The following is a 21,206-nucleotide window of genomic DNA, read 5'->3' as shown; positions in this document are numbered from 1 at the left end:
TCCTTCCATCCAACAGTGTCCTTTCTTTTTTTTTTTGGTAAGCACCCCTGAGAGACGTCTTGCTTTCAACAAGTTTTGCATGTTTGAAGTTGAAGGCAAACATTGACCGTCGGCTTCCTCTTTCTTGGATGATTCACTCTGAGAACAAAGGGAGTATTGGCAACCTTATTCGTGGGAGTACGTATACTTGTGCCATATTTGACTCCCTCTTAGAGAGTTATTGTGCTCCCTAATGGAGTACAATCCCCGGCCACTGTGACCGCATTCCTATCAAGGCGGAATGCAAAAAAAAAAAAAAGATCCTTTCCATGCTTTGGAAGTACGTTACAAAAAACCTCACGTTGTCAAAATTAAACGAGAATCCACCGCTACGGTGCCCCTCGTAACACATTGTGCCGTCACCGCATTCCCGTAGGGAGTACACGAACTCCATAAAGAGAGTCAATCGTGGCACAGGTATAGTTATTCCTGCGAAAGTAGTTGCCAGTACTCCCTTTGTCATTAAGGTATCTGAAATCGAATTGTTCAGAGCTGAAAATATGCCACTGTTTAGAGAAAAGAATTTCATAGGATCGAGTTCTTACTTTTTTTTGCACGCACGTACACATGCACACCATCGGCCACGGCGGCCGCATTTTCGATGGGGGCGAAATGCGAAAACACACGTGTGCTTAGATTTAGGTGCACGTTAAAGAACCCCAGGTGGTCAAAATTTCCGGAGTCCTCCACTACGGCGTGCCTCATAATCAGAAAGTGGTTTTGGCACGTAAAACCCCAAATATTATTATTATTATTACATGCACACCAGAGGAGCTGGAACAGGCTACATGTGGTGCCTTTTTTTTTATAATTAGCTGAAGAAGGGTGTAAAAATACCGTTTGTAATGACTAAAGCGCGTGATCGGAATGCAAATGGTGCGCACGGCGCTCTACCGATGTGGCTATATAACTACAACACGGAACGGATGCATCGGACTGTTGGGCACAAACCTGTGCGAAACGCTACCCATCTCAGCCCTGCCGGAGGCGCTAGAGTGTATAGGTGCGCAGTTGTGCCACCTTCATTCGTAAGTGAAATTTTTGTGAGCGACGCTACATCTTTATGAGGGCAGAGGGTTTAAGTCGGCGAGAACTGCTGCTGGTGCATGCAAATCTAACGCAGACGTAAGAAGAGCGCCACCTTACCAGAGACGAGCTACCCGCATGCCGCGGTTTCCTAACCGACCCGCGTCCCCGAAGGCAAGCGCTCTGTTTCGAAGAAAGCGCACCCGCCGTGGTTGCTCAGTGGCTATGGTGTTGGGCTGCTGAGCACGAGGTCGCGGGATCGAATCTCGGCCACGGCGGCCGGATTTCGATGGGGGCGAAATGCGAAAACACCCGTGTACTTAGATTTAGGTGCACGTTAAAGAACCCCAGGTGGTCGAAATTTCCGGAGTCCTCCACTACGGCGTGCCTCAGAAAGTGGTTTTGGCACGTAAAACCCCATAATTTAAAATTTTTAAGAAAGCGCACGTGCGTTGGTTGTACTACGATGAAAGTATGCGCCACCCTTGCAGCATGTTCCATTGACGCGCGTGTAAATGTATTCGCGCAAAGTTCACAAACGCTTTCCTGTGTGTATTTGCGTCTATCTTGTTTGGAATGCGTGTACACGCGTAGGCCGGAATTTCGCGCTGAAGCCCACTCCGGCTCACCTTCCGGTGTAATCGGAATGGTTCGTCATTATTCGTCTCTGGGAGTAGCTTGAAAACGTGCCGCATTTTATTCACGCTACCTCGCCACAAGTGCTCAAACCCATGTGGGCAGGGCGCCCTGCTGTAAAGTCGCAGGTACGTTGCGCCAACATTACCTTATTAGTTAGGCGCATAAGGTACTAAAACGCACCGCCAGAAATGCGATGTGGCGACGGCTTCGGGGTTAAAAAGCTACAGTTGAACAAACCGCACGGGATGTATCCGTCATGTTCGCCCGAAGTGTTCCTGTCACGAGAGGGTTGGAGTTTGCATCGCATTCAATTTCAACATTAGAAATGACAAAACTAGCGCAAGGGCGAGACAAACGTGGGTGGCATGACATATGTAAGGTTTATAAACGAAAAAAAAAAAAGAAACAGTCGGAAGTCGTCGAAAAAATGGAGGAAGTGGTAAAACGGTTGAACGAGGTGGAAAGCCTAGTCTTTGAGCGCTCGTTCTGTTCTTCGCGACAAGGGTGTAGCTCTACGATGCCACCGAAATGGCGACAAATGTAGCTGCTTGTACACGAGATAGACTTCCGGCCTCTTTAAAACGACAGTGCGTGGTGTGATACGATTAACCGGAATATGTTTATATAGCATCTCGTAATGCGCGTGCAACGTGTAATGCCTTAGTCGACACCAGGGAGGATGGGCATCGGTCCAAACAACCGAAATCAAAACATCGGCTTCGAAGAAACTATACGGAATCGATGCCATGGCAGTGACATTGAAAGGACATTCAAGATGCACGTCAAGTTATAGATTAGTAGCTCCCGTTTAATGAATGCCAAAAAGGTCAGCCTTAACGCTACCAAGAACTCTCTAAACAATAAAGGGTAACTGAAGAAGAAAAAAAGGAATTTGCGCCCCAACTTCGGCATTCTGGTTTAAACCTCCGGAGACAGAGGTTTTTTGACATTGCTTTTTATTGGCGAAGGTAGATGTTCGTCAACAATAAGAATCACGCAATGTTAAATACAATAAGCAGATGATTATTTTTCGGCAACCACTCTCAGGCCGAAAATTGGTGCAAATGCACGATAATAGCGAGAGATCTATGACAACTCACTCAAGTCATTAACGCGCAATTAAAGAGACAGAAAAGTTTAGCATTTAATTTTCTCGGCTAGCATTCGACATTTTTTTTACACACCGGAATGCAACTATACAGCATCTGAAAAAACAGTCTACTGGTCAGATCTTACTCAATATTTTCATGTTATCGCTTACTTATGGTGAATAGAGACGCAAATGTCAAGCGCCTTATAGCTTGCATTTTGGGACAAGTTGGAAGCCCAACACCAGAAAGGGTCGCACAAAGCAAGGACGTCTTTCGCGTTAAGCTCGCGGACGAGTCCAGTCCCAGGGAGCCATAGCTCCAGCCCGAAAGCCGTGACCGACTACGGCTCACGCGACCGAGTTCATTCCAAGCCAGGAGTATCCGAAGATGGAGCCGTACAGCCAGGTCATCCAGACGCAGGCGCGGCCCCCGGGTGTGAGCAGCAGACAGCTGACGGTGAACACGGTGGCCACGGACATTAACTTGCCTTGCACGTGTTCGCACGGCACGAGCACCGGGTTCTGCAGCTCCGGCGGTGTATCGTCCGACTCGTAGTACGCGGTCAGCAGCCTGCTCGACGCCACAGCGCTGCTTTAGTGCAGTTGGACGCGTACAGTTCGGACAGCTGGGATTTCATCGTTGAAAAACTAAAGCCCATTCTATATGTAGAAGGCAACGTTACGATGGCTAGTGGGAAAGCTGGTATTTCACCATAGAGAAACTATGCTCCATTCCAAACGCAGAAGGCAGCGCTACGAAGGCTAGTGGACAGCTGTTATGTCATCGTTGAGAAATTATGCTCAGTTTCATACGTAGAAGGCAACGCTACGAAGCCTAGTGGGACAGCGGGTATTTTATCATTGAGAAACTATGCTCCGTTTCATACGTAGCAGCCTAGCCTTCTTACGAAGCCTTCACGAAGCCTTCTTACGAAGCCTAGCCTTCTTACGTAGCACTAGCCTTCTTACGAAGGCTAGTGGAACAGCTGGTATTTCATCATTGAGAAACTATGCTCCATTTCATACGTAGAAGGCAACGCTAGGAAGGCTAGTGGCTAGTGGACAGCTTGTATTTCATCATTGAGAGACTATATGCTCTGTTCCATACGTAGAACGCAACGCTACGAAGGCTAGTGGGACAGCGGGTATTTCATCATTAAGAAACTAAGCTCCGTTTCATACGTAGAAAACAACACCACGAAGGCTAGTGGGACAACTGATATTTCGTCATTTAGAAACTATGCTGCTTTTCATACGTAGAAGGCAACGCGACGAAGGCTAGTGCGACAGCTGGTATTTCATCATTGAGAAACTATGCTCCGTTTCATACGTAGAAGGCAATGCTACGAAGGCTAGTGGGACAGCTGGTATTTCATCACTGAAAAACTACGCTCCGTTTCATGCATAAAATGCAACGCTACGAAGGGTAGTGGGACAGCTGGTATTTCATCATTCAGAAACTATGCTCCGTTTCATACGTAGACGGCAACGCTACGAAGGCTAGAAAAAAAATTATAAAATTCTGCAAGTTTACGTGCCAAAATCACGGTCCGTTTAAGAGGCACGATTTGAATATGAGCGCAACGCCATAGGCACTGCGATATACCGTGGAGGGTACGAAGGATAGAACTTGTCTCGCTATTCGCACTGGCGACCGAAAAAAAAAATTGTGCTTCGTGTATGAAAGAAAGATATAGTTATGCGTAACGTAATTTGATGTAACAGATTGGACAAATGGGCTAGTTCATTTACTTGCATCTTGAAACCGTAAAAGCACACAAAGACGAGTACGAAGAGGGAAGACAGGATGAGGCGCTTACAACTGAAACATTTCATTGATAGGAAAAAAATATATGCGCGTAAAAACGGAGTGGGGAAGGGGGGGGGGCACGCATGCCTGTAAGTATTGCGGGTTAAAGCTTTTAAAGGGAACGTTAAAATTAGAGGAAGTCTAACTACCAAGAAACTTTAATTTTTTTTTCTCAGTGGCTATGGTGTTGGGCTGCTGAGCACGAGGTCGCGGGATCGAATCCCGGCCACGGCGGCCGCATTTCGATGGGGGCGAAATGCGAAAACACCCGTGTGCTTAGATTTAGGTGCACGTTAAAGAACCCCAGGTGGTCAAAATTTCCGGAGTCCTCCACTACGGCGTGCCTCATAATCAGAAAGTGGTTTTGGCACGTAAAACCCCAAATATTATTATTATTATTAACTTTAATTTTTTTTTTCAGGAAGCAAGACCACAGGGTGTCTTACGCAGTTATCTCTTCTCTTCTTTATCTGGCAGGCCTCTGCCATTTTACGGGGTAGCTGGCTGTTGCTCTTGAAGATAATCTGAGCATCTTTCAAAACGGGACAACCACATTTCCTACAGTGGGCAGCTCTCTCTTCGTAGTCGTATTTGTGCACGATTACAATTTCAAGATGCAAGTAATTTGATGTAACATTAACTTTCTTACTTTTATGTAGCGAAATATGACGTAATTATTACGTGGGAGGTGCCGCAGAACCTAACGTATTTACCTCCGAATGAGCGGAGTGATACATTTCAGCGACCAATGGCCACAGTGCACCGTATACGCTCGCGGCAAAAAAAAAAAAAATAAACATAGTACGTCGCACACTGGAAGCGAAAATGTGCGCACACACAAAAAAACACGCGATTTTCACGTAACCTCGCATTTAAATGTTGCAGTTGCAAACGTTCAGAAGCTGTTACGCACAGGGGAAGCGTCGCAGATGATGAACTACTCTGCAGTACGCGCGGACTGAGACAGGCAATGCATAACTTCCGCAGCGTTGCCTCCATCGTATAAACTGGATTAGAGAGCGCTGCGACGATGTAACACGAAGAACAAAGAAACCGCGTACAAGCGCTCACTCGCATCTCTGGTTGATAACACGGGATAACTCGGGCATGTGGTGGTTCTTCAATGAACCTCATCCATGCCATGCTACTTGGTTCCCAGGGTATTTGCCGCCGCGGGTATGTGCCGCTCTTCAATAAAACTTTGATGCCAACTTAGATCACTGGACATGCGTCACTGGTTATGTGCCACGCACATCTTAATAATCATTTTATAAAACATATAAACGATTACCCACCAACCATACCATAGATTTCCTGAAAGCATTAACGTCGCTAATCATCTCTAAAAGAGTAATGCACCCCCAATATTTTATCGATTCGACACTCAGAATGAAAGCCGGTAAGTGCCATATGTAATGCTATCGGATTAACGGAATAATTGCTGCACCAACAATCACGTCAAATAAAATTACAGAGAGGGTACGTGTATGTCGACCGTGTGCCTTTTGGTAACGCCCGTGCTATGCCTTCTTTCTCTACTTTTCCCCTTTTGGAAACCAACAAAAGAAAGGTCCTTCAATACGCACTATTGCGTGGGGATCGCTTTTATCTTGCCTACGCTTACGTACATTGAGATGCCCATGTTTTGGCCAGTGTTGTTTTTTGGCCCGTGTTACCTGATTCGTGTCAGTGAACTATGTTTACGTGTATTTCCAAAGCAGTTTTCCTGATGTTATCATGATTGCTTTGCAAATTGTAAACCCTCCACTCGGATGCCTTTTTGGTGCTGTAGGTGTAGTACGTACGTACGTACGTATTACAGACAGACAGACAGACAGACAGACAGACAGACAGACAGACAGACAGACAGACAGACAGACAGACAGACAGACAGAGACAGACAGACAGACAGACAGACAGACAGACAGACAGACAGACAGACAGACAGACAGACACGTACAGATGGGCACGAGCAGACGAACGGACAGATGGACAAGCAGACGGAGGGACAGACAGCCGGATGGACAGTGCTTGCGTACTTACGCGTCTTTCTCGTAGAAGGCGTTGAAAATGAACGCCTTGAGCCCGCTATCGTCTTCGGGAAGCTTGTCAATGGGTGTTCGCTTGATGTGCATGTGCAGCGCGCCGCACCGGCCTGTGAAGACGTCTGCACCGCAGAGAACACTGATGTTTCTCCAATGCAGCGATGTCGTTTGGTTCTGAACAAACTGAACTCAACCATGAGATGCAGACGCAAGGTTATGTGTAAAAAAAAAAAAACATGCACTGTAGTAACCACAGGAATGTAAAAATAACAGGATACAGTGCTCTGAAGTACGCCTCGTCTATTTGCTCATTTCTTGCCTCAAGTCTTCGTGGCGTCGACAGGACATGAAATTCAGTACGTAGCACAAGCCTGAACATAACGGGAGGAGTGATTTTGGCCCCGCAAGAATGGAAAAAGGGAGTTCTCGTGCAATAGACGAAAAAAGCGCTCATAGCCTTTTGCCTACATTGGTGCGCAAATATAGCACTCAGATGAAAATATTACGTGCCAAAATACGAAAAAGAAAGAATCTTTCTTCTAGGAGAGTTTTCCAGAATGCATTGCGCCTGTTGTGGAGCGTTTACTAAACGCGCTAAAAGGACGCAACGCAATTTGAAAGACGTTTATTTTCTAATCCCGGGACGAAAGCTCAATCATGTATAAATGAATCTCCTGGCTACTATAGTTCATTGTGATCTGTACAGTCCAGAAACGTGAAGTTTAGCTTTGTTTTGTTGAGATTGGTCTATGACCTGTTGTGCTAATGATGATATTTACAACTGTGCGAATTTTTTTTATACCTAATCGAATACAGATCTAATAGTGCCTCTAAGTGAATCGAATCGAATACCGAATATTTTTTCGGCTAGCTTTCGAACAATGAACAGCCGCTTTCACAATCAATATACAGAGATGTTCACACCTTGCATGTATTCATAACGTTATCGATATATTGTGATTAGATTGCGCGTTAGTGAGGGTTCTTTATTAAAAGCACAAATTGAGCATAGAAAAACTAAATACGCAGTTTCATGGAATCGCCGTGTAGCCGACAAAGTGTCTGGCTTCCTGAGCGACGTATAGCCGGCTCCACATAGGTTGACATGTTTTATTTATTTATTTATTTATTTAGTTGTACAAGCTGCAGCCCAGTAAGGACTATTGCACTATTGGGTATACATGAACAACAATATGAAAAAAAATTACCGCCCAAGCACTCCGTACAGATTGTTAGGCAGCATAGCTGAGACGTGCGGTCCGTTTTTTATCACTGGCTTAATCCCGACGGTTCATTAAACGAGGGCTTGGTAAGCTGCCGGATCCTCGGTATGCAGTTGCTGCTTGCGCTCGGCTGCACGAGCCTGTTCTTGTGCCCGGGCTGCAGCATCGGCACGGCACAGACGAGCTCGTTCGCGGTCCTACTCGCGGCGTGTGCTGATAGAAAGCGGCCTGTTCCTAAGGAGTACGTATGACGCGTGGCCTACTCCTTCCGGAGGTGGACAGAAACTGATGCGCGCGTGTTCGGCTGCGACGGAGAGCAACGACGTCACTCTCTCTTCTTTTTCGCGCATGCGCATGAGGTTGCACCGGAGGTGATTTCGGCGTACAGGCGACAGACGGACGGACGAATAGGCTAACCATATACAGCTTCGCTGTAAAAATAATAATACAATAACAAAAAAATCAAGCAAGATCGAGCAAGTTCAGCAAAATGAATCACTTAAAGACGTGACCACTGTCGCTAGGTGTTGACACAAACTTATCGAGCGGCGTACAACGAATAATGGCGCTTAAAGGGTTCCAGAGCTTAATTGCCGAAAGAAGGAAGCTGAATTGGAAGTTGTTAGTGCGCGCAAATATGCATATGATGTTTAGTTCATGGTGTCCTTGAGCTAACGATTCCGTAGCAAACATTAGGATGTTTAACAGGCGATAGGAAGAATTGACGATGCTGTGTAATGTTCTTTTTTTTAAGACACGAGTATATGCCTGTACTATACCCGCGAGGACGACATTTGTAGCACTTTTGCTCTACTTTTTATGTTTCGTCGTGCACAGTTGACGACGCGAAGCGATCGAAAACTATTCGTACTTACAAATAGCGACTTTTCGATTCCAATACCGAATAGATTAGGACACCATTAGATTCGTTATCCGAAAGTTTCGAATATTCGCTAACCCCCTAATGCGTTTACCTAAACCAGACGGTGTTCCGTCGAACTTTTGAATTACATGTGACGAAGCGCACAATAGGACGGTATACGGTGCAATAGTGAAGAAAGTGGTAGACGAAGAGTAAAAGGCAGCGTTCAGGCGACCATGTTTGTCTCCGTCCGCAACCTCCTGTGACGCAAGCAGGAGGTTCCAGACGGAGACAAACGCGGTCGCCCGAACATTGCCGCTTTCTTCGTCTACCTCTCCTGTCAGACGGCGTCCTTCCGTCCTTCCGTTGCAAGCATAAACCGCGTCTACGTTACGTGCGGAATTCGGCGGTCAGTCGGCTCACCGCAGATGCCCGGCGCTGCCCTGCGGCCCCCGTGAGGCATCTTGGTGCCGCCGTAGATCAAGGTGACACAATACACGGCATCCAGGTTTCCTCGCATTTCCTCGACGGTGATCACGAATCCCTGCGTCCGTGGCATCAGTTGGTGGCGGGGTACTGGGAGACCTGCGGAGACATGGCGACGACTTGCGAGTCCTTTTATTATACGAGGCTTACGATTATAGAAACTGTTTTAAAAAACGGAGGCCATACGAGAGAGAGAGAGAGAGACAAAAGGGAAGGAAAGGCAGGGAGGTTAGCCAGTGTAAATACCGGCTGGCTACCCTGTGCTGGGGAAAGGGATAAAGGGAATAAAAGGAGAAGGAAGAGAGAGAGAAAAAAAAAGGCCATACGAGATGCATATGTGGGACCAACGGTGCTTCGTTGGCGGTCACCTTGCCAGCAGTGGGGAATTTTTCAGTCGTCGTTGATTATCGATACTTCGTCGAAATTAAGCGCTTAAATGGATAATTATTTGCATAATGACGGAAGCTCAAATACCAAATTGTGTGTCGCATTCGATAATGCTATATTGTACAGTTTTCAAGCTCGCCGCATTTCCCCAAGTTATGTTTTCCGAGTTCCAATATTGTGGCACAGCACGCGAAAGAGAATGCAAAGTCAAGGTGACCCTTGATGAAGATGATGGTGATGATAATTTACTGGCATCCCTTTGAAACAGGGCGGTGACAAATAGTCACCTAGCCTGCTTGGTTTAATCAGGTATGCTCTACATGTTTTTCATGCTAACATGTTTGTATACATCCCGATAACCTTTTTTTTTTCTTCAAAATTTCTCTATCTACATTGTATCGCTAACTATTCCTGAAACCGATCCGGTCGTATCAACAGCTTTCCTATTTTTTCGCCAATACTCTAAATGTCTCTTGTTTATCTTGACTGCTGACCGGTTAATACTTCCGTCCACTTTAAATCTAAGCGCTTTTAGAACGCGTACGTTACCTTAGGGTCTCACTGGGTTGATCCCTTCGCATTCCGTTAGGATGTGCTGAGTGGCATCCGGATTTTCGCTGCAGCGTACACGTGCCTCATCTCGTTGGGAATATTTACTCCGGTACATTTTTGTTCTCAGCCAACCAGCTCGAGCCTCAAATAGCAAGTCACTTCCCTTCGTTTTAGGGCACAGCTCTTAATAGCCCGTTCCTGCGGCAAGCGTCGGCGGCGTCGGCGTAACCGAGCGAACGATCGAGCGCCGCGAAGGATAAAATCGAACGCGGAGCGCAGCAGGAGATGAAAGAAAGCCGATAGCGAAGAGAGGAGGAGGAAAGCGCAGAAGGATGGTGCAGCGGAACCATGAGGCAGAAAGCGGACGAGGAGCGGAGGGGAGACGGGCTGCGCATGCGCTGAGCTGCCGGTGGCACGGAATCCGCAGCCGCGTGAGCGATCTCATCTGCACTTCCAAGCGGGGGGAGGGGGGGGCGGAAGCGGGGTGTCGTGAGGTGGGGATGGCTACGCTCGTCCGCGGCGTCAGCTGCTGAGGTCAGTCCGCGGTACCAGCGTGTGTGACGGCGATCACCGCTCCTGCAAGGGGCGACGGCAAGCGGCTGCGAGTGAGGCTCGATGTGACGCTCCCTTGGGTGTTGTCGCCGCTGGCCCTGGTGGCACGAGTTCCCTGCGACGAAGGGCCGCTCTCGCCGTTGGTGGAACGAAATCGTGAGAAGAAGAGCGTAGTTTCGCGCAAGACGGGCTGTGTGGAGACTATGGCTACGAGATGGCGCCAGAGTAGCGCGCGTCGTCTGTATGGAAACAAAGCGCTGCATGAGCGGAGGTCTGTCTGCGGTGGCTGCTGGAATCGCGCCCACGTGTCGCCCACATTGTGCCTCTCGCGATCGTCCGATTAGCGAGGCAGACGCGCCACGCGTCGCTCCGTTTGAAACGTGCTGCACGAGACGGATTATCCCCGCCAGCCGATACATCGCGAAAATGAAAGCACGTATGCAGCTGCGCTCAAACTTCGCATTAGCGAGTATCGTAATCGTCGGTGAACTTTTTCCCTTTCTAATTCGTTCTTTCTCATTTTTGTAAGCCCTGCGCGCGACGGCAGCGGTCTCGAACGGGGTTTCAATTAACGCTACTGATGGCTGACAGAAATGATCACGTATATGTAACAAGGCGGGGGCGTAGCCTATGGCTGGTACAAGCAAGTAGCCTGCATTCTTTCGTTCTTCTCTTGTTTTTTTTAGGCTTCACTTCAATTGCATCTCTTATCGTCACGCTTACCCGATGCGCAATAGACCTCTCCCGGCCTACGTCACGACGGGTTGGTCACGTCATCTTCGGATTCGTGCGGGCGTGTTCGGCGAGCGAAAATCGCCGCCAAGCTCACGTTGGCAGTCGCTGACAGTTTCGAGTATCGTGGTCGTTCTTTATTTTTTGGTGTGTTTCGTGCGCGTCGGGTTGTCATGCCGCCGAGTTGCTGCTCAGTTGGATGCGTAAATCGCACGAAAAAAAAAGTTGTGGAACCGGGTTATTTTTTTCCCCGCTTCCGAAGAGACGAGACGCAGCCACAAACGTGGGTTCTTCCAATGCTCTGCGAAAAGTGGCAGCCGCCAGACGCGATACAGAATCTGCAGAGTTCGCTTCACCAGTGGTAAGTGCGGTTCTCTGGTGGTCGTCATTGCACTTAAATGCGCTCGCAAGAAGAGATGCCATCGTTTCCACCGCAGTTTGAAACGAAAATGCTGATCATGTAGTACGCAGCTTATGAGTACTGCAGTTGCATATGACCCGGGGTTACGCGGCTTTTTTTTTATTAGAGACGAGTCGCATGTAAGCATGCTGCGCTTCTGGCAGGGATCGAATTTCACGGACAGTGTTCCGTACTTATCGCTACACGGCTATACATGTCACTGAATCGCATGTCCGACTAACACTTCCGATCATTTTTCTAGTCGTCTATGAGAAGAGAAGCGGGATGTATACTGCTCGCTGCAGGCGATGGGCTTCTCGACATACCCCTGAGGGGCGGCTTCTGGCACGGAACTCGCGTATTCGGCAATAGTCACGCGCACAGATGACGAGGACGTGAAGTAAGGCACACGCAAGTGCTAATTTCAACAAATGCTGTATTGAAAACAGGATCACATATTTATAAGCATGCATACCACAAGCACGCTCCAGCGGAATTAGCGATGCAATGGTCGCACTACATCATTCAGAAGACATGTTTGTTTGCTGTAAAGAAAGCAAACGCGTGCTTGCGGAATTTTCATTCGCATCATTTCATCAGGCTAATAAGTTCACCTCGGTGTCGAGATATGACTTTCCGCACACGGTCACACTTTCTACGATGCACAGTCAGCCAGTCATCAGGTCCTTTCTTCGCCTTGTAGCTGAGTTCTCTTAAGCTGCTACTTAGCGTCCCGTCTGGCCTAAGTAGAACATACCGCATGAAAGAGGAATTAGGTGAACGACACAGTCTCTGCAGCTTGCGAAACGCGTTCCATGACGCTTCGTGCAACCGACGTCTGTATCAGAGGCAGGGTGACTGATTCTCTATAAACTTATATAACTAGCAGGGTGCTGAAATCGCAACCCTGACATTGACACGTTTTGCTATTTCAAGCTATGTGAAATCTTATGAAGGTAACGTACTGGAGCAATATCATTGCCACCACCTAGGGTGACCGGAGATTCAGCGCACTGACACTACTGGTGACGCTTCACTTCGTGAAAGCTGGTTTCGTACAAGCGCATGAGTGCTATTCCCTTTTTTGTGCATTGCCCGCGGAATGTTTTAAAAAATGAGAGCCACTCCACTCTGTGAAGGTGGATGGCCGGCGGAGTTGTATATACGTCGATAAATATGTTGATAATAAATATTACGATTGAAAATAAGACACATACCACAATGACTTTCGTTCTTTTCACGATTTTTGTTGTTTTATTACCTTGCAAACCCAATGCGTTTTCGTTTTTTAATTTTTAACCTTCTTTCGTTTGCTCTTTGGGATTTATTATTTGGTCATCAAGGTGTCTATCGCTTTATGATCGCTCTGCGGTGACATTGCAAAGGTTCTTGGCCAGTGTGAGGTCTACACACGACCGATGACGCGTCGTGGGCACACTGATGGTTGTGCAACATTGAATGCCGAACCTTTCCAAAAGAAACGCCACGAACCACGCCGCTGTTTAAATCAACCGCAATTACAATGGGAGTGGAGTTGTAGGGGCGATCATACCAAAGGTGCATACGTTTGCGGCGCGATCTTTGTCGGTATTAGGTGCCGCCCGCTGTCGCCGCGCACATTCCCGCTTCTGTTCACGACGGTGTTCTTCGTAGGCGCGCTGTTCCTCCGCAGTCCTCACCGCAGACGGGCCACCCCATTGTACGGGCGGAAAGGAACTGAGATAATATTACGTGGTTTGTCTATAGAGACCGTGGCATCAAACAGCAATGCATACTAAAGAGTAGAATTCCGGTTTTACTTATTTATCACGATATTTTTTTTTATCACACTACGCTTCGACACTTCTCGCGATTCAACATAGCTGGGACATACCTGGCGATACACTTTTGCTTTATGCTTTAGCTCCTCTAAAGCGAAGCTTTCTGTCTCATCGATTCGTCCGTGAGCGCCGAAAACGCAGTGCGGCAAAGCCGACTTACGCCACCTGCATAGAACACTGCAGTTTACCTTCGCAGTACCGCGTCGACTGGCCGGCCGATCAGTGCCTGATAACGGTGCGAAGCGACGAGCTCAGCATGAGCAGCGCATGCGCACAAAGTTCACCGAGAGCGCCAGTTTCGTCTGTTATCCATATGCTAAGCGTGACACCATCCAAGTCGCGAATAACTGAGCTTTCCTGCTTATCGGAGACAGCAAGTGCGCGTGAACGCGGGCTCGTCATAGGACGTGTGAAAAAATATCAAAGCCCTCTTTCTTAAAGAAAGATGGTTGAACGCCACGCTACCCAGACGAACTGTATATGTCTGCATTGTATTACGCGCGGCACGCAATGCATTCCCGGCCGTCACCATGAGGCAGGCCGGGAATGCAGCGCACGGGAGAGGAGGCTGCCGTACGAGAACGCAAGTGTACAATCGTCCGTGAAAGTGTGTGTGTGCGTGTAATCAACGGCTACATGATCTAAAACAAAGGCTATGCAACTTAACGAAATGTCTTCATTCAACTTCAATGCTAAAAAAATACAGTCCTAAACAAGCAATTAGATCACATATGGATAGCATCGTGTCCCTCAGCATTTCTTGGTTTCGTTGCGTGGTCGTTGGCTTTGGACTTTGATTCAGTTTGCATTGGGGGAAAGCTTCGCGTTCAACCAACTTACCTTAAGAAAGGGGTTTTGATTTTTTCAGTCCTGGGGTGGCCGCTACTCTTTAACGCGCACAAACCGCCAAAACCTAGCGTATAACAGCCAAGGTCCATCTAGATAGGTCGCGAAGCTTGGAACGAAAAGCGTGCTAAAACCTATTGCCAGAGATATCAGTTAGTGGCGCACGATTGTAGCGTGACTAGGTGAGGGGGGACAAACACTGACTAGCAAACCTGCGCGAAAAAGAAAAATGTTCGAAAATTTTACTCAAGCAGGGTTTGTGTACGGGCTAGTTGGTATTCCGTTGCAAACATCACTTACAGCGCGTACATAAACAAAAGTACATACACATAGATACGGTGTAAGTGATGTTTGCAACGAAAATTTTAATCCGAATACTTTCATACGAGTAAACATTCAGTTTCAAATATTTCTGATGTACTAAAACAACAAATGTAATTTCTTTTCTATTTCCCAATTTATTATTTCGTTCTTGGTGACCCCTATCAAACAGCGAGTCTGGCGCAAGACTTGGCAAGAGTGTGCAAACCAGCTATTGTGTCGTGTGGAATGGAGTTGCTCACTTGAACGCGGCGGTTTCATCCGAGTTTATTTCCCTGCGTGTTTGTTCAAAGTGTGGCGTGCGCTTCACTTCCAATTTTGCGTGACGTAGCGCACGGCATTCATTGGCGAAAGGCGTAAGTGCAGCTTTTTGTTATCGGCGCTGTGTCTCGCCGTGACGATAAATGCTGAACGCTCTGTGACAAAGGCTCTGAGTGTCCGACGGACAGCAAAATTAGCAAGTAGAATCAATCGATCAATATTTATTTTCGTATTTTCGACGAAATCAAATAATGAAGATGTCTAAATCAGATGGTATTGAATTCCAAAAAGAAATGCCTGAAAACGCGACGGTAAATTTCCGATAATTAATTCTTGCTTTTGGAAGAAGAAGATTAAGTTGTGCTGAAAATCTTGTGTTGTTATAATTGATGAGGCTAGAGCGAGTAAAACCGGGAATATTAATCTCGGTATTTATAAGACGAAAATTAAGTAGTGACAGCTTATGATTGAATAACATCCGTAAAGGTAAAAGATTTAGGGAACGGAATATGGGAGCAGAGGGAGATGTATGCGATTGGAATGCAATTAATCGTAATGCCTGCTTTTGCAAAACTTCTAGCTGATGAAGATGTGTGGCATATGTTTTACCCCAAGATGTATGAGAGATGGCTGTGTATATACGCGTAATATAAAGACATGAGAATGGTTTGCTGAAAAAAAGAGCGAGTTTTTATGAAGATGTGAATACCGAATGAGATTTTTTGAATGAGTGATTGAATATGGCACTGGAACTTTAGGTTCTCATCTAGAACTACACCAAGAAGTTTAGTAGACGCGGATCTTGCAAATACATTATTATTTAGAGACACTGCAACAGAGTCAATGTGCAAAGTTTTTGAAGAATGGAATACCAGATGGGTTAATGATTGGCTTGCTTTTTACACACCATGAATGAACATTCGCTAGGTCAGCGTTAAGTTTATCCTGCAATGCGAATAAATTTTTATCAGATGCAAAAATAGTGGTGTCATCCGCATAAAGAAGGCAGTGCGCATGTGTTAACATTTCTGGCAAGTCGTTAATGAGTGTGAGAAATAAAAGTGGCCCAAGTATTGATCCCTGAGAGACGCCTGTATTTACAGTTTTAGATGAGGAGAAGACACCATTAACTTCGACTATATATTGTCGGTCAATTAGGTAGTTGCGAATTAATTGTAAAGGCGGCCCAGAAATGCCACACGATTCAAGTTTACTTAAAAGAATACGATGGTTCATTGTTTCAAATGCCTTAGTGAAATCAAGAAAGAGAGCACCGACTAAGAGGCCTTCATGGATGGCTAATTCAACCCACTCACTAAAAGTAATAAGTGGTATTTCAGTTGAAAAATTGTCACGAAAACCAAATTGATGAGGAGTTAAAAGATAAAATTTGGATAAGTATTTAGTTAAGCGATTATATATTAGTTTCTCGATCACCTTACTAAAGAAAGACAAATTGCAGATAGGACGATATTTACTCATGCACTTATGGTCACCTTTTTTTAAATACTGGGATTATTTTACCCGTCTTGAGGCGATTAGGAAAGATGCCATCTATAAATAATCTGTTTGCTATATGTGCTAACGCAGGTGAGATTTCGTTCGATACAAGCTTAATGCTAGAGGGGCTTATCATGTCGAGGCCTGGACCAGTTGATTTAAGAGAATTGATAATGTTACATACGTCGAGAGGTGTTGTGGGGAACAGGTAAAATGAATGAGAACAGCGCGGAAAACTAAGGAACGTTGAATCAGGCTGACTACCGTGTGCAATTCTAAAATGGTCACTGAAAACACTAGCTATGTCTTGAAGGTCAGTTATATTAGCAGAATCGTGGTTCACATACGATATGTGATTTTTAGTTGTACTGATGTTTAAGAATTCTTTAATAACCTGCCAGTTTTCTCTGGTATCACTTCCATTTATTCTTATTTTATTTTCGTAGTAATTACGCTTGGAAATTTTTAAAGTGGCAGTTAGACCATTTGAATATGTGTGGAAGCGCAATCGCAACGCATTACCGAATGGCTGGACTTTAGGTTTCTTACGAAGATTATCTCTTTTTCTAATGAACCGTAATAAAAAATCACTAATCCAAGGCTTTCTTGACGAGCTGAACCATCGCGTCACAGTAGTGTTACTTGTACATAATTTAGAACATTCGGATATTTTTTCAAACAAAAGATTCAAAAGATTTTCGCCACATTGATCTTCAAGCACTTCAGCCCAGTCAATTGCACGAATCATACGAGTGAATTTATTAGAATCAAAGAAAGTCCTAGTATATTTTGCTGCTTGGCAAGGCGTTACGGAACCTATGCAAAAATATATAGGGTAATGGTCTGTTACGGCATATTCCACTATTCCAGTTGTGCTGAGATCAGTAGGTATGCTAGAATGTACATGGTCAATTAAAGTATTAGGTCCGCCTATTTCACACATGGTTGGAGCTGTAATTTCTGAGGATAGACCACAGCTAAGTACGTAAGTATTCAGAACAACATTGACTGTCAGGGCTGATAATGTTGATGTTAATGTCGCCACATATCACAATATCCTTGTTTTTATCAGAGACTGTGTTCAATAACTGCTCAAATTCTTTACGAAAGTCGATGTAGGAGGAAGAAGTTGAACGATAAATGCATGCAATTATGATGCTTCGTTTGGTAGGTAGCTGCAGGTTATTACTATCTACCTACTTCTATCCATACTGGTTCACAGAAATCAATGAGGAAAAAAAAAGATAATGGCGACGTTTATATGACAATGAAGATTTTACTAAAATGGCCAAACCGCCACTACAATAACCTTCACGATAACAATATTCAGAAGTGTAGCCAGAAAGACAGCGTAGATTCCCGTGGTGAGATGATAACAACGTTTCAGATAAGCATACGAAAGAGAACGCATGATCAAGATTGCAAAGAAGAGCTTTGAGATCATCATGATGCTTACGAATACTGCGAATGTTTTCTAAATGATAATATGGGGCAATGTTATGTCGTATAATAACTGTTGGATATGAATACATAGTGTCGCATGGAATTACGAATGATTCTGTGAAAAGGTTTCGCATATATTGCTATAAATTACGACTGTGTGCTAGACATAGTACTTTGCGTCCATTGAAACGTGGTTTGCTTGGGCAATTCGTTGCATTATTCTAATAAAAGTGAAGTTGCCTTTGAAACCTGCGGTATTCTCATTTACTTTCATCCTATTCGCTCACTTTCTTAAGGAACCTACTGGAACAATTGCCGTCAATAACAGCATAATTATGTTTTCATTAAGAGATACGCCACTCCTATAGTTTAATGAAACGCCAGCGCTTTAGCTGAGGCGAGTCGCAAGCTAGCCTCAGCCTCAAAAGAAAAAATAAGTGCTGGCGTAGTGGTCGAACTGCCGGACGGTAATGAAATTCAAACATTCGCGCCAAGCAGCATAAGATCTTGACGTCACTGCCATTTCCGGTTGTGATGTCGCTTTTTATAATTTTTTGCTTGCTGTAAGTTGTCCCTTCCGATCCGTAGTTGGCGATGGTTGCAACGAGCCGCCATTTTCTTGACATCTGTGCTTCAATGGAAGATTCGCTACCGGTTTCGATATGCCTTGTAATAGCTCCGCTGTAAAAAGCTTTGATTGTGTGTAGGTGTGGCAGTTTTAGATCGCGTCTCTTAGGCGCCCATTCCTGTGGCCAGCGTCGGCGTCGTCCCTCGGCGCACTCGTAAACCTAGCGAACGAACACAGCGAAGGACGAAAGAGCGAACGCGGAGTGCGGATGCGAGACGGCGATAACGACGAGAGCGCAAGCAGGAAGGCGGAGTAAGAGGGTGCCGCGCAAGACGGGCTTTGCGGCGACGCTGGCGCCAGTGTAGCGCGCGTCGTCTGTTCACCGATTATGCCACCGATAGCATATATGGAAACAAAGCACTGCATGAGCGGAGGTCTGTCTGCGGCGGCTGATGTGAATCGCGCCCACGCCTCACCCACGCGCCGCCTCGCGCGATCTCCCGATTAGCGAGGCAGTCGCGCCACACTTCGTTCCGTTTGCAACATGTCGCACGAGACAGATTGCCTGCGCCAGCCAATATATCGCGAAATGAGAACACGTATACGGCTGCGTTCATATTCCCCATCAGGAAGTATCGTAATTGTCGGTGCTATTTTCCAACTCAGAGTCGGCGTCCATGTTGTGGTTTTACCTGATCTTAAAATCATGATATTGTAAAACAGGACAGTTAATATTGCGTTTTTGCTTTTTACATGCCTGCGTTGGTCATATTAAGCTTAAAGGGTTTAGTTGCCGGTGGAGCAATTGACGAAGGCAGCTTTGCTGTTCTGTAAATGTGACGGTGAAAAAGAAAATTTGACAAAAACTCATTGAAAATGCAAAAACGACTACGGTGGTTATGTGTAGTAAGATCTAGCGTTACATGTAAAGACTTTGGCTCCGAAAGCAAGAGCGGAAAGGTATGGTGTCGAACATGCACGGCATGCGATCGCCTTGGACAAAACTACACATTCAATCTACTCACGTGGTTCGGCTTTTCGTCACATTTTCTTGAACTTTTTAGGAATGCCTGTTCCAAGATCCGAAGTACATGGTTTCGATGGTCGCGAAGGTGAATCATTTCCCGTTACTCTTGGTGTTCGTCAAGGGTGGCCGCTATCCCCAATACTCTTTCTGCTCAGCGTTGAGCCACTTAGAGACTTACGTGTGCAATAACAAGCAGCGGTGGCGTAGAGCTACAGCATCCCCCTCACGTGCAAGGGGACTGTGGTTCGAATCCTGGTTCCGTGCAATTTTCCTCCGGATTAAAGAAAATCCGCCTGTTGATAAAATTGCATAAACAGGCTTGGAGTATGGCCTGATCCCGGTGACCAGAACCGGTAACGCACTCCCTCACCAGAGCAGGAATGGCCACCCTGGTGCAGTACTTCGCAACAACCTCCTATATGAATACAACAATCAAACCCCGGCCCTCAGTCCCCAGCAGCTACGAAGCAACTGACTACTGCGGCGGTCAGACCTGTGACGCAGCAGAGGGTGCTAAGAATCTCTGGGTCTGGACAGGGCGCCATTAGAATCTGAACCTGGCAACGTTCGACGATAGAAAGTTATCCAGCGAGGCGAGTCAAGTAGTGCTATTGGAGGAGTTAGAGGGCAGTAAATGGCATATAACAGGGCTCATTGAAATTAGGAGGACAAAATAAGCATATACAGTGCTAAAATGCGGGCACGTCCTGCGCTACCAGGGCTCTACGGAGAGACGAGAACAAGGAGTCGGATTCCTGATTAATGAGGACATAGCTGGTAACATACAGGAATTCTATAGCATTAACGAGGGGGTGGAAGGCCTTGTTGTGAAACTTAACAGGAGGTACAAATTGATGGTCTTACAGGTCTGCGCCCCTGCATCCAGTCATGATGACCAGGAAATCAAAAGCTTCTGTGAAGACGTGGCATCGGCGATCGGTAAAGTCATAATAAAATACGCTATAGTGATGGGCAACTTCACTGCCAGGGTAGGCAAGAAGCAGGCTGGAGACAAGTCAGTGGGGGAATATGGCATTGGGTCTAGGAATAGCCGGGGAGAGTTATTAGTAGAGTTTGCTGAACGGAATAATTTGCGGATAATGAATACCTTCGTCCGCAAGCGGGATAAACGAAAGTGGACGTGGAGGAGCCCGAATGGCGAGACTAGAAATGAAAAAATCTCATTATGTGCGCTAACCCTGGCATCATACAAGTTGTGGACGTGCTCGGCAAGGTGCGCTGCAGTAACCATAGAATGGTAAGATCTCGAATTAGCCTAGACTTGAAGAGGAAACGGAAGAAACTGGTACATAAGAAGCCGATCAATGAGTTAGCGGTAAGATGGAAAATAGAGGAATTGCGGATCAAGCTACAGAACAGGTATTCGGCTTTATCTCAGGAAGAGGACCTTAGTGTTGAAGCAATAAAAGAAAATCTTATGGGCATCATTAACGAGTGAGCAATAGATGTCGGTGGTAACTTCGTTAGACAGGATACCGGTAAGCTTTCGCAGGAGACGAAAGATCTGGTTAAGAAACGCCAATGTATGAAGGCTTCTAACCCTAACGCTAGAACAG

At 46.1% G+C, this 21,206-nt stretch overlaps 1 protein-coding gene across 1 annotated transcript in view; it reads right to left on the bottom strand.

The window, feature by feature from the left end:
- Window positions 1–3,124: 3,124 nt before the first annotated feature.
- The window catches only part of LOC142558475 (1-acyl-sn-glycerol-3-phosphate acyltransferase epsilon-like), a 44,258-nt gene continuing 26,176 nt past the window's right edge, over window positions 3,125–21,206 (bottom strand). Inside the window, exons 7-9 of the mRNA XM_075670607.1 lie at window positions 9,158–9,319; window positions 6,648–6,771; window positions 3,125–3,365 (exon numbers count right to left, since the gene is read on the bottom strand). Coding sequence (XP_075526722.1) covers window positions 3,143–3,365; window positions 6,648–6,771; window positions 9,158–9,319 — 509 coding nt within the window. The 3' untranslated portion in view covers window positions 3,125–3,142. The remainder of the gene's footprint in view (window positions 3,366–6,647; window positions 6,772–9,157; window positions 9,320–21,206) is intronic.

Source organism: Dermacentor variabilis, chromosome 9 (assembly GCF_050947875.1).
Source record: "Dermacentor variabilis isolate Ectoservices chromosome 9, ASM5094787v1, whole genome shotgun sequence".
Taxonomy (NCBI): domain Eukaryota; kingdom Metazoa; phylum Arthropoda; class Arachnida; order Ixodida; family Ixodidae; genus Dermacentor; species Dermacentor variabilis.
Note: the sequence above shows the minus strand (reverse complement) of the source record. Positions and strands in the feature narration are given on the sequence as shown.